We start from the raw sequence: 12,759 nt of genomic DNA, 5'->3' as shown, positions 1-12,759 counted from the left end.
CATACCAATGCACTTTGATCACTTGTCCAGTTTAAGTGTATGTTTGGCTAGTTTAATTTTTGCGAACTTATTTTGTCTCATTACACTTTTTAATATTATTCATAAGTCATGCTGTACTATTTCAACTAACATTTATCTTTATCTACCATACTTCCACTTATAAGCAAAATAAAAGGATTCTACCCTAAATACCTTTACTTTGCCCTTGACTTTTGTCCAAGTGCGGTAAATAATAGGACGAGAACTTAGCACTACATGAGGAGTCCAAATCTTCTATCCTACTTTTCCTGCTCTACCTTATACTCCACTAATAAAAATTTGCCACGTGTTTACCTAATTAATTAAATACTACTATTAATTAATAATGGTAGTATTAATAAGTTAATAATGATAATATTTAATTAATTAGGTGAACATGTGACAAATTTTTATTGATGAAGTATAAAGTAAAGCAAAAAAAAGTAAGACAGAAGATTTAGACCTCATGTGATAATCTTTGATTGATTACCGCAATTTATTTTTCTCAGTCTCTACCAACAAAGAGAGATTTCCTGGCACGCAGCTCTAAAGTTATGTTTATTATATTGTAAAAAAAGTTGAGTCACACATTTCCCTCTCCTTTTACTAATAAATCTGTGATTTTTGGATGAATAACAACAAGAGTAGTTGACTTGACTGAAAACAGGGTACATGAATCACACACTTTCCTCTCCCTTTTCTACAGGTTTAGGTTCCGCGTTACTTCCTCTTTACAATCGCTGCTGCAATTTTAATCTGTGAGTATTCTAACTTATTTTCCTTTTAATTATTTTCTTTCTGTTTTGATTGAATGTACTGATTTTATCAATATTGTTGTTCAAGATTCACTAGTTTCCATGAACACTCAAGGAGCCTCATCGTCATCATCACCTTCTTCAACGCTTCGGTGGAAATATGATGTTTTCCTTAGTTTTAGAGGGGAGGACACCCGCTGTGGTTTTACAGACCATCTATATGCTGCTTTGGTACGAAAGGGAATTTTCACCTTTAGGGACAATGAAGAACTTGAGAGAGGACAATTCATTTCCCAAGAACTCTTGAAATCAATAGAACAATCAAGATTCGCTGTCATCATTCTATCAAGAAACTATGCATCATCGACATGGTGTTTGGATGAACTTGCAAAGATTGTCAATTGCAGGGAACTAATGGGACTGATAGTTCTGCCGGTTTTTTACCATGTAGACCCATCTGATGTACGGAATCAGAGGGGAACTTTTCAACAAGCCTTTGCTAAACACGAAGCAAATAAAATACCGAAGGTGGAAAACTGGAAAGCTGTTTTGAAAGAAGTGGGCAATCTCTCCGGTTGGCATTTACAGGACGGGTAATTTCCATGAGAAATTTATTTTTAACTTTATGTTGACATTCAAATGGCATTCTTCTTTTATGTCCTACTTGATTCAAGAAGATCTCTTTCTGTGAAATATAAATCTGCTGACATTGTTTATCATTTTCTTTAATCTTTTCACTTGCTTTGGTCTACCCAAAAGTAAGATAAGTTTATCTACAAACTTCTCTTGTTAAAGTCCACCTATGAAAATGGTTGATGCATCATACATTTTAATATGGAAATTAGTTATACGGTGAAGAGGCAATTGATTATTGAGTTATTTACATAGCAGCTAACATGGGTGTCATGTGTTCTTTGAGCACCTAACTATTCTCCTAAGTGTGTGTAATCCATCCTCCCACAAACATTAGCTAATTACAGGAGGAATCGCTTGGTGTTAGCTCCAAGATAGGTAGTTCTTGATTTTCTTACTTCATTTTATGAACAAGCATATCCAGCAATTATTCTAGCATGGCCACTTAAGAATTTAAGACAATCTATAACCTTCTGCCATGTTATAGATTGGATTAAGTTCATGCTATGCATTTCAATGGTTTTCATAACAAGGTTCTATAATTGATGGACTTAGTACATGTATATATAACAAAAACTATAGCTCTCTATCCCATCATCCTTTTGACATGTCACATGTACAACTGATATGATAATACAATACTTATATGGATAGTTCTATCAGTCGCATGAGGCAATGAATTCATATTTGTTTGACCAAGGGAGTACTATTACATAATATTTTTCTTCATACCCCCTTCCCCCCTGCAATTTTTATGACTCATTGAGACAACTATGTAATTATTGTTCAATCTTCTCCACAGGGAATATGAGTCAGAAGCTATCCAATCTATTGTGGATAATATACTGCAGAAATCAAATCCAGAGTTCTCGGTCATTACCAAAGACTTGGTAGGAATAGATTCTCCTATGGAGGAATTGATCACTCCGTATTTAGGTCTCGGGAATAGAGTTTGCATGATAGGGATTTGTGGTATGGGGGGGCTTGGAAAGACAACTCTTGCTAGAGTGATTTATAAAACAAAATGTAACAATTTTGACGGTTCTAGCTTTATTGCTAATATTAAGGAAGTTTTAGAAAAAAATGGACCAAATGGTTTGGTTCAATTACAAAAGCAGCTTCTTGCACAAATTTTGGGGAAAAGCAATATAGATATATGGGATGATTGTGATGGAGCTGACATGATCAAGAATAGACTACGTCATAAAAGAGTTCTACTTGTTCTAGATAATGTCAATCAATTGGACCAATTAAAAAAATTGGCTGGAGATCCATGCTGGTTTGGATTGGGAAGTTGGATCATCATAACAACTAGAAATGAACATTTGTTGACCCTACATGGAGTGCATAATATATATAAGCCTAAAACATTGAATGGTCATGATGCTCTAGAACTTTTTTGCTTGAAAGCCTTCGAAAATGGGAAACCTAGTGAAGATCGTGACCAGCTCTCCAAGGATGTTGTAGACTATGCTAATGGCCTTCCATTAGCTCTAGTAACTTTGGGATCCTTTTTGTTTGGAAAAACAATGGACGAGTGGCAAAGTGCTTTGAAAAAATTGAAAAATAACCCTCAAAGACAAATATTTGATACACTTAAAGTAAGTTATGATGGTTTAAAGGAGGAAATGTGGAAGATGATATTCTTAGATATCGCGTGTTTCTTTAGAGGGAAGTTGGAAGATCAAGTTACAGAGATATTAGAGAATTGTGGTTTTCAAGCAAAAATCGGAATAAGAGTTCTCGTGGAGAAATCGCTCCTAACCATAGAAAACAACAAATTGTTGATGCATGATCTACTACAAGAGATGGGTTGGGAAATTGTCCGTCAAGAATCACTTAAAGAGCCTGGGGAGCGTAGTAGGTTGTGGCTTCGTAAGGATTTGTCTCATGTATTGATGAAAAAAACGGTAAGAACAGTGTCAAAACCAGCATTTTATTTTAGGGTAAAGATTGAATAGATACACAAACACAATTTCACTAAGAAATTAATTCTTTAAGAAAAATAAAAAAGTTACCTTAGTACTTAATTCATAAAATTTAGAATACAAAATCTCATGCTAATATTGCTGTCTATCTCTTATATTTTGAAAACATAATGTTATTGTCACATTATTTTCTTTATAAATTTGGATTCATATATATATATATATATATATATATATTTATTTCTTACATTTTGAAAAAAATTGTTATAAGTTTGATTTCTTCTTTCTTGATTTAGTCAAGCAATCATTCATCTTTTGAGCCCTTAAGTGCATGAGCACTTACCTAGAAAAAAAACTTTATTTTTCAAACTTCCTTTATTGGCCTCATGTTTATCATCATCTGTTTTTTTTTCCAATAATTATTTAATTTGTTTTTATTGCAACTTTAAAAACATCTTTCGAAAATTAGAATTGCATCCTTTCTATTTGGAATGTATGATTCTCAAAAGAAAATAACACTCTTAATATAAAAATTAAACAGGATTTTATAGAGAAAACTTTAACAAATGATGTTCTGTTATGATCTAATAGTTAATATTAGGTTTCTTGATTATAGTATTTTTTCTATTTGCTATTGTTAATTTTGAAGTTGTAAATGGGGCAATTTCTCACCCTCAACCTTCTTGGTTCTACCAATGGTTAAGAGGAGGTTATATTTGGGGGAAAACTTAAGTATAAATATTAGTGTCTTCTCTGACACTCGAAAAAACTGAATAATTCTAGTATTTTTATCTTTTGTTGTGCAATTCACTGATCTTTGTTTTTGATTCTTAGGCAACAAAAGCAATTGAAGCCATAGTCCTAGACTCATTTGGAGGGGATGAAGCCTGCAGGAACCTTGAAGCCTGTCCTGAAGCTTTTTCAAAGATGTGTAATCTCAGATTGCTTATAATCGATAATGTGCGCATCCTAAATGGCGTCAATCATCTTTCTAATGACTTAAGATTTCTTGAATGGCATGGGTATTCTGCAAATTGTTTGCCATCCAATTTTCAACCAAAAGAGCTTGTTGTACTTAAAATGTGGTTTAGCAAAATTGAATATTTGTGGAAAGATGTAAAGGTAATTTTGTTCTTTTGTCTTTCTATTATATATTATTTATCTTTTCTTTAGGAGTAATTTCAATACACTCACTTTGCATTTGAGCTTTATTTTTTCATTAATAGAATTGTTTTAAACTTAAAATGATATATATGTTATTAAAATAGATTAGTGGAAGCTAATTATCTTTTTTTTGGTTGAACAGTATTTAAACAGGTTAAAACTCATTGATCTTCAACTATCCAAAAACCTTATTAGGACACCTGACTTCACAGGGGTTCCCAGACTTGAGACACTATGTCTTAGAGGTTGCATAAATTTGGTTGACATTGGCCCATCTATTGGACAACTCAGTAGGCTTAAATTTTTAAATTTGGAATTTTGCCGATCTCTTATCAATCTTCCTAGCAACATGGATGGTTTAAGACATCTTGAAAAACTCATTCTTTTGGGATGCTCAAAACTTGCCTGCCTGCCAGAGAACTTGGGGAAAATTAAATGTTTGAAGGAACTTGATTTGACTGGAACTGCTATTAGAGAAGTTCCCTCTTCCATTAGTTTCTTGATATGTCGTGGATGTGAGAAGCAAATTTTTAAGTCAAAGCTTGATAGTTTTTTCTGCGTTCACTCATTAAAATCTTTGTCACTATCTACAAACAAGCTTGTCTTTGCCCTACCCTCAAGCATCAGTCAACTTCAGAAATTGGAAGCTCTAAATTTGGGCAACTGCATTCTACTTAACTCATTGCCAGAGTTTCCATCAAATTTGAGATATATAAATGCTAAAGGTTGTTCTTCCCTAGAACCATCACCAGCACTGCTCAGTGTGGGCAATTTGTTGCAACCATCTGTTGCATTTTTTAATTGCTTAAAGTTACTTGAGTATTATGAGGGCAGTGATGGTCTCGCATTTGCAATACTGAAACGTTACCTACAGGTAATCTGTCCTCTCTCTATCTCTCTCAGATTGTTATTTTTTTAATATATATATTTTTTTATTTTCCTGGTACAGGGACTCATGTATCCAAAAACTGGATATAAAACTTCTAACAAAAGAAAAGATAGATCTGGAGCTGCATTCCACATAATTATTCCTGGGTTTGAAGTTCCACCATGGTTAACCCATCAAAGGTTTGGGAATTCAATAAGCATAGAGCTGCCACTTAATTGGTGTAATAGCAGGTGGATGGGATTTGCTTTGTGCGCTTTTTTCAGAATAAATTGTTGTTGCTATTCGACTGAAAGATATAGTCTTAAAGGTCATGTGATAGCTCTTGGTGATATGCCTCATGGCCCTCACTATATTTTTGAAGTTTTAATTGGGGAGACATCCTTTGAGTATAGTGTGGGTCACCTTTTTCTATTGTACTTGTCTCGTGATGATTGGCTAAGTACAGGTCGGAATTATCAATGCAATCAGATTAAGGTTGTATTTGACACCAATAGCCCAAGAGTGGAGGTGATTAAATCTGCAGTTCGTTTGATATATGAGCAAGACGTGGAAGACTTCAACCTAACAATTGCACAATGCAGCAGTAGCCCCGTCAATACTTCTGAGGGTATTGAAAGAGGTAATGAATATCTCACACATCCTTCTTGTACAAGTCTTATTTTATTTTACTTAATTTTCTATATTGTCTAGATTTTTTTTTTTTGGTTGTAAATTTGGAATGTATAGGTGTTGCGTAGGCATGTACCAGGTATATCTGGTATTTATAAACAGATACAAGGAATCTAAACTGTGACTAGTCATAATAGGATTTTGTGTAAATGTAGCTAACATTTTCCTCAGGTTGACAAATACTATTAGAGGCAACCTGGTAAAATTGTCTATCGCACGCAATCCAGATCACCCTCTACTTTTGAATTCTTGTAAATTAAACTTAGATTCTGTCACATTAGTTAAACACTAGTAGTCTAAAGAAATTTATTTTTTGGTTTACGTCATCATTAGTTACATGAAGCCTAATAACTAGTAAAAGCTTAGACTAAGAACACTCATGGGTAACACAAGTCTTGACAAGAATGTTAGGGAATTAAGTGAGGAGATTGTGTGGATTTGTGTGTATTGTTGGTTTTTTTGTAGGCAAGCACAATCCAATCTTTTCTCTTTCATTTTTTTGCTTGATTCCAAGCAAACTCATGGGCCAAAACAAATTGAAGATAACTTCTCTCTAAAACCCATTGGCAAAGGAATAAATCAAAGATGCTCATATGTTCCAAGCTAACAAATCATGTATTTCACCATATGCAACTTTTAGTGTAATGCAGTTTCCTTAAAAAAATCAAATAACAAGGTTGATGATACACACGGTACTTTAATTTTAGGAAAAGAATAGCTTCATGAACAATGTTCCAAATGTGTTAACCCAAAAATATGCTTGCATAAAATAAAAGATTATATTCTTTTTTCTAAAAATCTCATAAAAAATCTCATTAAGTATTTATTTACCTTGCTACTGCACCCAAGTCAAGAATTTCCCTTGAATTTCTCAAACGAGCTTAACTAGAGCCTAACCAAAATAAGGTCAAAGTATCAAAGTCCAACTCAAACTAGAGATACTTCTAACCAAACTATAAACCAGTTATTCTAGGACCACACCATTTGTCACAACTTGCTATAGTGAGTTTTAGACTAAATCCCCCTAAGAGCACTAACATCAGGTGTGTCAAATGTCAAATATTTGGCGTTTGGCACACCAACAAACATCTCACATGAGATGTTCTAAATGCTAAAATATATGGCATAGGTGAACTGTACAATCTCATATTTGAAAGCCTACTGTTCACAAATGATATAATTTTTATTATTCTTTTATTCACCTGGTGGGCCTCCCTTTCTTTTCTCTGATTTATTCTTTCTTCTCTCTCTTCCCTCTTTCTCGTTTTCTCTGCCCAGCTCTCTCTCCCTCTCTCTCTCTCTCGTCCCTGCTCTCCCTCTCCCTGCTTGCCCTTTCTTCCTCCCTCTCTGACGAAACCTAGCCTTATTAGAGATTTTCTTATTGAAGCCAATCTCAGCCATGGTTTGAAAAATTTGATGCTTTGTAGCACAACCAACAATCTGAACCCAGGCTAGAGCCATCACCGTTGCTGAAGCCACCGTCGCTCTCTCTTCCCTCTTTTTTGTAGCTTCTTTTTTTTTTTTTTTTTTTTTTTTTTTTGCCGTTTGGGTTGATTTGGTTTTGGTGGATTGTGGTGGTTATGGGTTGACTTTGGTGGTTGTGGTTGAGGTGGTCGGTGGTGGTTCATGGTTGGTTGATTTTGGCCGGTGGTTGCTAGTGGTGAGTTTGTGATTGTGGTGGGTTGTGGTTGTGGCGGTGGTGGGTTCTGATCTGGTGGGGTGAGGTGTGGGTGGTGCTGGGCTGTAGGTGGTGGTGGTTTGTGGGGTGGTAGGTACTGTTGGTTTTTTTTTTTTAATAAATTGCAGGAGGTTTTTTTTTAAATGTTATTTTAATGTATTGTATATATTCTTTTAATGTGTTGAATGAAAAATAGAACACTTGATGTAGGGCGTATTATAAAATGATGTGCTAAAATAATAAAGTAGGCATTTCGATGTGTTAAAATGGCATAGCTTTGCAACAGCTGATGCTGATGCTCTCCTAGAGACATCATTTAAAACACAAGAATCATGTCCATACATAGTGGTAGTTTGCAATGTGACATAGACAAAATATTTCTATTTCATTTTCCTGAGGATCAGGACTAAACTCTTTTAAATGGTATTACCACTATGATAAAGGAAGATAATTCCTTTTTTTTTTATTTCTATAACCAGAGCACCAAGATAATATTTACTTACAAATTTACAATAAATAGAAAAGCATTATGGGTAATACTAATTATTTTTAATAATTTTAAATCCTCCTAATTTAGAGACGTCATTTAAAACACAAGAATCATGTCCACACACACACATAGCCAATGCCGCCTTCACTCCCCACCATGTTATCACCAAAGAAGCATAGACACAAACATGACATGAGAATTCTTGAAAAATTAGGACGTGGCACTATGGGAAGACATTAATTAATTAATATTTAGGTATATTTTAAACATATCTTGTGTTTATTTTAGTTTTTAGAAATGAGTAACAACCATCAAAATCTTTAAAAACATATCTAAAATTTTTACTAAGTTTCTCTTTTTCTTTTTTTTTCTTTTTTTGGTAAAATACTATTTTGACCCCTAAACTTAACCAAAAGTTTGTTTTTCATTTCTAAATTTTAAGAAGTTCTTTTTTCATCCCTAAACTGTTGAAAAGTTTGTTTTTTCATCTCTAAACTGTTGAAAATGTTTTATTTATGTCCTTCAACTTTAAAATATATATTTTTTCATCCTTAAATTATTGAAAAAAGTTCTCTTTCTATCCCCATTTTTGTCTCTAAACTATTGAAAAAGCTTTGTACAAAGTTTAAGGATGAAAAAGAGCTTTTTAAAGTTTAGGGACTAAAATAATATTTTAATCTTTTTTTCATAAGAAAAATATGATATATTTCCCTGTTTTATTTTTTTATTTTTAATATAAAATTTAATTATTATGGTAGTTATTAATAAGTTTTTTTTTTTTTTTTTTCTGGTGATAATCTGACAATAAAAAAGTTATTAATAAAATCAAATCTCAACAACCATTAATAAAAATATGAATTTTTCTGATGATAAATATATTTTTGTTAAGTATTCTGAATAACAAACCTTTCTTTACTTAACAATGGAACATCTTTTTATTAATTTTTTCTAAATAAACCAAAAACCATTAGCTTACCAAAACAAGACCCACTTGATTTTGAAGTTTTCTAACTAGCCGAATAATCTCCATATGTTTAGTGTTTGGTAATTATGTTCATGGTATGATGTTAGTTTCCCTTGAATATCTTTTTCTGAAATAGAGTTTCCCTTGAATTCTACCATCAAAATAGTAACTATATTTGGAAGTTTGAGACTTTGATTACAAAGAATTAAGGCTGGTCTATAAAATCAATAATAGAGTTTCATTTGTTTCAAAAGGTTTTCTCAAATTGGGGTGATGCAAAAGCATAACCAGAAGTTATTTTAATATTTCATTATATATTTTCAGTGGATAATTTCAGATTGTAATGTAGTTATTTGTTTAGCTTGGATTAGTATTTGAGTTCGGTTAGGATTAGTTGTTTATCATTAGCATTAGATTAGTATTTGAAATTGTTTAGGATTATCAGATTAGGAGAGTTTATCTTTATCATTGTGATTCTTGGAAGCTATATATAAAGCTTCTAATGATTTCTTTTGTATTCAGACTATTATTATATATCATTCAGTGATTATTCCTGCAAAGTGTGCATTACGTTTGGTGGTGAATCCAAATAACCGTAGGTGTTGAAGCCTAAGGTCAACAATGGGATTAATCTAGGTGAGAAGCCTAGGTTGTCCTACATCATGGGGTCTTTGATAAATCTTAGTAACAATGCAACATTGGTTTTCAATTATTAAAGGTGGATATTAAGGGCTAAAGTCTGATATTAATGATAGTATTTAAAAAAAAGTGCTGGTTGTGTTGAGAATTTGTGATTTTGAAAAGGAAGTCTTTGAGGATTATAAAATCTGTTTTGAGGACCATATTTAATGGTGAAAATATGTAATTTGATATCAGGCCCATTAATTTTAAGTTTTGTGTTCATTGGATTTATTGAAGTTGGATTATATACACTAAATTTGGGATTTTTGCTAAAACTTGTAGAACAGTTTTGGGAATAGCTATAAAAACCATAAAACTTATTTGAACTTCTTGATATCTTGGGCGGTTTGAATGAGTTGGGGATGTAAGGCACCTTATTTTGCAAATTGGTAGTTATTAAGAATTTGTTTGGGAATCTTGGAGATGGTTTAGCTTGATTTTGTTAAATTGGGCTAAAGTTTGTAAATTGGTAGTTATCAAGAAGTTGTTTGGGAATTGGGGAGATGGTTTAGCTTGATCTTGTTAAATTGGGCTAAATTCAATGGGGCATTTGAAGAATTTAAATTAATTGTTGGCTGCCTTGTTAATAATTTAGGGAATGATTGTTTAAGCTGGAATTGAGGCCTCCATTGAAGTTCACGTCAACTCTTTAATTATTATAGTGTTTTCTCATTTACAGCACTATCTTACTTTGTTTACAATTGAGAAAGCTTTAGGATACCACGCCCCAAAATTTTCCACAACTCTCTATGAGTTGTGGAGAAAAATCCATATAAAAGTGATTGTTTAAATAATTGTAAATAATCAGTATTTACGAGTAATGCTGTTCTATTTACTGTAAAATTATAGAAATAAAAAAGGAATTCTCTTCCTTTGTCATTGTGATAAATACCATTTGAAAGAGTTTAGTCATGATCCTTTTGAAAATGAAATAGAGATATTTAGACTATGTCATTTTTCCTTGGCAATCACCACTGACAGAGGTTTTGACGAAAAGTTTGTGTATTGGATGCAGATCCATATTGGTTATTTGAAACACAAGTAGATGTAGTCCTAGTATGTTGTCATTTAAAATCACATAATGAGGGTCGACCCCATATGCTCAATTATGGAATATGTAAACTCTGATATATAAATTGAAATTTCCAAATTATAGTCCAATAATCACAAAGTGAAGTTTAGGAAGAAAATAGAAAATGGATAATTAAACACTGAGATATGCCAACATGTGCGGAGATTAGAATGCTATGGAGAATGAATAAATTTTCTTAGAGTTGGCTATGTAATTTGACTTTCTATCACTTCCATGATTAAAGACTGTTATGTCTTGATTTTTCATGATTGATTGCATAAAGCACATTTGAACTTTCATTTTGATAATAAAATTTTTTAGTGGACATGAAATAGAGTTTTTACGTGTCATTTTTTGTGTTTGTGTGCTCAATTTTGATTACTCTTCTTGTTCTTGTAACTGTAGCAATAGGCAAAATAAAGGATGAGGATAAGGAAAGTATAAGTGAGCAATTTAGGCGGTCAAATCAAATGCAACGTTTTTTACTTGAGATACTTGCTAATGAGGCTACAGAAGGAAATAAGCCATCCAATACATTTATGCCTGGATCATTTGCTAGAGCAGCCCAAGCAATTAGTGAGAAATTTGGGGTTGAATGTCAACCTGATCATGTGGAAAATTGTCTTCAAACTATCAAAAGCATTTGGAGTATCATCACACAACTTCGTGACAGAAAAAATTGCTTTGGATGGGATGATGATTTGAAAATGATTACTTGTGAAAAAAAAGTGTATGATGAAGAAGTAACGGTATGAAGCTTATTTTCATTATTATGTAGGTGTTATATTAGTGATTGATCTCTTCCTAACTACTTATGTTTTTTTTAACAGGCACATCCTGATCATGACCAGTATTTGAATAAAAAAATTGAAATGTATGATGAGATGGCTTTGCTTTTTGGTAAAGGCATTGTAACATGGAGTTCTGCTAAGTCTTCTGGTGATATGGTTTCAGAAAAAAGGATTGGTGACTTGGAGTCCCATGATTTGGACACTATTGATTTTGAGAAGGCATCAAAAGGGAAGCAAGTTGGTTCTTCAAATGCAGCTTTCTCGCAAGCAAGGTCTCATAGAAAAAGGAGTTGTGCTAAAGTCAACCAAGATGATAATAATGATAAGTTTTCCAAACGACTTGGAAAGATTAAGTTAGCGGTAAAAAAACTCAAAAAATATCAACTGGATGTGAATGAGCTTTACGAAGAAGTTATGAAAATAGAAAGGTTTGACAAACTTATGCTTGCATCAGCTTTTGACTATTTGGTAATTAATGAAAGGTTAGGAAGGGCATTCATGGTCAAAAACACTAGACTTCGAACATTGTGGTTAGAGAGCTTTTTTAACAAAAATGGTGGAGATGGAAACTAGATTGTAATAGTTTAAATTTGTACAAGGATCTGAACTAATACATATTATTAGGAATGATGTATATGTACTATGGTTGAACATTGATAATTGATATTGGCTATTTTGGATATTGAAGCATGTTGAACTATTACTTCAACTTTTTTTTTTTTGGGGGTTCTTTTACTCTGCTAACAGAAATTGAGAGGAAAGAGATTTGTAAAAATATCTGTATTTCTGAATTAATTAACCATATGATTACAACTCTGTATTTATACAAGATTATCAACAAAATAAAAAATCTCAAACTAAGCGGGAAATTAGCTACAGTAAAAACTGACTAACTGACTAACTTAAAAGCTAACCAATCACTGCTATACTACCTGTACATTTAACACCACGTGACTGGCACATGATTACATCAGACTTTCACTTGTTAAGTTTTACGACATGTAGCAGGCTAGCAGCAACTATAAGA

The 12,759-nt window shown here is 32.8% G+C and overlaps 1 protein-coding gene across 1 annotated transcript; it reads left to right on the top strand.

Annotated features, from left to right (window-relative positions):
• Nucleotides 1–875: 875 nt before the first annotated feature.
• Nucleotides 876–12,305, top strand: LOC142619407 (TMV resistance protein N-like). The gene is made up of 7 exons (XM_075792497.1): nt 876–1,366; nt 2,209–3,316; nt 4,169–4,456; nt 4,641–5,372; nt 5,448–6,006; nt 11,347–11,690; nt 11,772–12,305. The coding sequence occupies exons 1-7, from the start codon at nt 876–878 to the stop codon at nt 12,303–12,305; spliced, it is 4,056 nt and encodes a 1,351-aa protein (XP_075648612.1).
• The last annotated feature ends 454 nt before the right edge of the window (nt 12,306–12,759 follow it).

Source organism: Castanea sativa, chromosome 12 (assembly GCF_040712315.1).
Source record: "Castanea sativa cultivar Marrone di Chiusa Pesio chromosome 12, ASM4071231v1".
Taxonomy (NCBI): domain Eukaryota; kingdom Viridiplantae; phylum Streptophyta; class Magnoliopsida; order Fagales; family Fagaceae; genus Castanea; species Castanea sativa.
This window is presented reverse-complemented; position numbering and strand designations above follow the sequence as displayed.